Source organism: Morus notabilis, unplaced genomic scaffold (genome assembly GCF_000414095.1).
Source record: "Morus notabilis unplaced genomic scaffold, ASM41409v2 Scaffold151, whole genome shotgun sequence".
Taxonomy (NCBI): Eukaryota; Viridiplantae; Streptophyta; class Magnoliopsida; order Rosales; family Moraceae; genus Morus; species Morus notabilis.
In genome coordinates this window covers 159,186-161,971 of record NW_010367153.1, presented here as the reverse complement: position 1 = coordinate 161,971, position 2,786 = coordinate 159,186, and the positions used below count along the sequence as shown (strand labels likewise).

The window sequence follows — 2,786 nt, the reverse complement described above, 5'->3', positions numbered from 1 at the left end:
TATAAAAGTATGTATGGCACTCAGTAAGATAAAATATGAATGATGCAAATTAAGTAGGAGGCAAGGATGGCAGTCTAGACACAATCAAAGGAAGAGAGAGAGTTGGGGGAGAGTCTTGGTCCCACATAGAAATTCCATCCAAGGACACAAATCTTGAACTGAACACATTCCTAACAATTTCATCATCCCACAGCAGCTTATCCCACCAATCCCTCTGTCCTCTAATTTCCGTCAAACTTTCCTTTGCACTAGTGTTGGAATCAAATGGAAGCTTCTCTAGACTTGGGCAATTCAACACTTCAATCTCCTTCAGTAAAGGCAAGGCCAGGGCTTGCAGGCTTATGTTCTTTAGCCTCGGAAGGCCTTGCAAATGAATCGTTGTGAGACACGAGAATGCATTCCGATTTTCATGTCTAATTTCCTCCCCGGAACCATCACTCAGAACTTCTCTAATTGATAAGCAGTCGATGACTTGGAGAGTTTGAAGTCGTTGAGCGTAAATGAGCCAATTCATTTCCAACATTTCACACTGAACGACCACAAGAACGCGAAGGTTTCGCATTTGTTCAAGCCCTGTGATTCTTGAGGTGCTGGGAATGTGCCTGTTGGGTAGAGAACCTTGCATCGTTTTCTGTTCCACATCGATTCGAAGAGGATTGGCATTCCATATCTCAAGAGTTTCCATATACTCCAATCTGCTGAGAGATGAAGTTGATATGTTGAATGAAGTGAAACACCACACAATTGTGAGATTTCTGATGCACCAATGTAACTTACTACTGTTTAGTAGTTTTTGAACAGAGAGGGAATTAAATATGGTAATACATATATCCTCAATGAGTCCCAAGAACTCCAACTCTTCCAACAAGGCCCTTTCATCATATTGTGGGCAGGAGTTCATATGACTAGGGCTTTGTAATCTACTAAACACTTGCAAAGATGGAAGACTTGACATAACTTCCCTTGGGATATCAATTAGACTATAAGTATCATTTAGTAATAAACACTTCAATTTTTTGAGATTCTTAATCTCAACAGGCAATGCCCTTAAAGCTGTTCCAGACAAATTGAGATATTGCAGGTTTCTTAAGTTACCAATTCCCTTAGGCAACGAGGTTAGACTTTCATTACCTGAGAAGTCCAGTACTGCCAAGGCATGCATGGATTCAAACAATTCACTTGGAAATGTCCCCATAAAGGTACCGGTAACTAGCAATGTAACAACCTTGGGACAAAGCATCACACCATCCAGATTCCTAATATCTTGACCCCACAAGGATATCCTTTCTGCTTCCTTCCATTTTACAAACTTGTTTGCCCCTGCGGGCCTTACACTCTCTTTAACAAGATATTTGTTCTTCTTTTGGCCGCGCTCACAAGCTAACCACAATGCCATGTCACGGATCACATCATGCATCTTCACAAATTCTTCTGATTCGCCACTTTCCAATAAGCATACCAGCTTCAAGGACCAAATAACTTCTTCTCCTTGTTTACGTGCATCATGTATGTCATCGAACTCATCTAAGAACCCCTCTCCTATCCAAAGATCAATAAGCCGAGTCTTTCTAATGCTAGAGCCCTTGGGGAACAAGGAGCAATATAGGAAGCAAGACTGAGTAGTCGCATTAGGCAGGCTATCATAGCTGAACTCAAGAAGATGATAAACACAATCCACAATACCTGAAAAGTTTGAGGGGTAGCTCCTCAATAACTCGATTGCACGTTCCCAATCCTCGAGTTTCTTCCTACTAGCCATGGAACGCCCAACGGTGATAAGAGCAAGTGGCAAACCTTTGCACTCTTCAGCAACAGCTTTAGCAAGGTGTGGTATAGTTGGATGAGAACTTAGAGCTTCTTCTCCGACCTTTTCCAAGAATAAATCCAAGGCCTTCTCTTGTTCCAAGCACTCTACACGAATGCACTTATCAGCCTCCATTTGGCCACACACCTCCTTGGAACGGGTTGTGAATATTACTTTGGAACCATTATGAATATCTGGAATAGGAACCCCGACTTTCAAGAGATCAAACTGCTTCCAGACGTCGTCTAGTAACAACACAAACTTTTTCCCTCGTAAAGTCCTGTATATCGTAATGGATCTTTCTTCTACTCGATTGGATTTCCACTCATCATCTGGGATTTGTAATCTGTCTTGAATAGCATCCTGAATTTTTGATATACTTGCTTCTTTGGATGCCACAACCCAGATGACTACGTCAAAGTCGTTTCTCGTACCAAAAAACTCATTGTTGATCCTCTTCAAAAGCGTTGTTTTTCCAACACCGCCCATGCCATACAAGCCAATGATTCCCACATTCTCGCTCCGAATGCATCTCCAAACCTCAAGCAAGGTCAAGTCCAAGCCCAGGGTTTTTTCCACGGGCATCTCACCCACAAAATTATGCTGCAACTTGTGAGCCACAGTTTCAAATTGTCCTTTTCCCACAAGTTTTCTTACAGCATCTAGCTTTTTAGCCACTCCCTTGCCAAGCGCGTAACTAGACCAATAGTTCTTGGGACAACTTCCAAGACACTTGTTCTGGATTTCTTCATTACCCTTTTGCAGAATTTGATTCACTCCTTCTTCCATGGCTTCCACACTTTCCAACCAGCCCTTCACTTGGTTGGTACACTGAAAGTCTTGTTCCACAGCAAAGTCAACCCTTCTCTTTACATCTTGGCTTATGTTTTTGAGCTCGTTCATGGCGTTACTTAAAGAGGCAACATTCTCTTCAAGATGATGAACATAAGATATACGCTTGCCCGAGCAATCCCACAAGCGA

At 42.2% G+C, this 2,786-nt stretch overlaps 1 protein-coding gene across 1 annotated transcript; it reads right to left on the bottom strand.

The window, feature by feature from the left end:
• On the bottom strand, positions 1-2,772 carry LOC21402380 (disease resistance protein SUMM2). Its single transcript, XM_010111984.2, has one exon. The coding sequence runs from the start codon at positions 2,705-2,707 to the stop codon at positions 50-52; it is 2,658 nt and encodes an 885-aa protein (XP_010110286.2). The 5' UTR covers positions 2,708-2,772; the 3' UTR covers positions 1-49.
• Between the last annotated feature and the right edge of the window lie 14 nt (positions 2,773-2,786).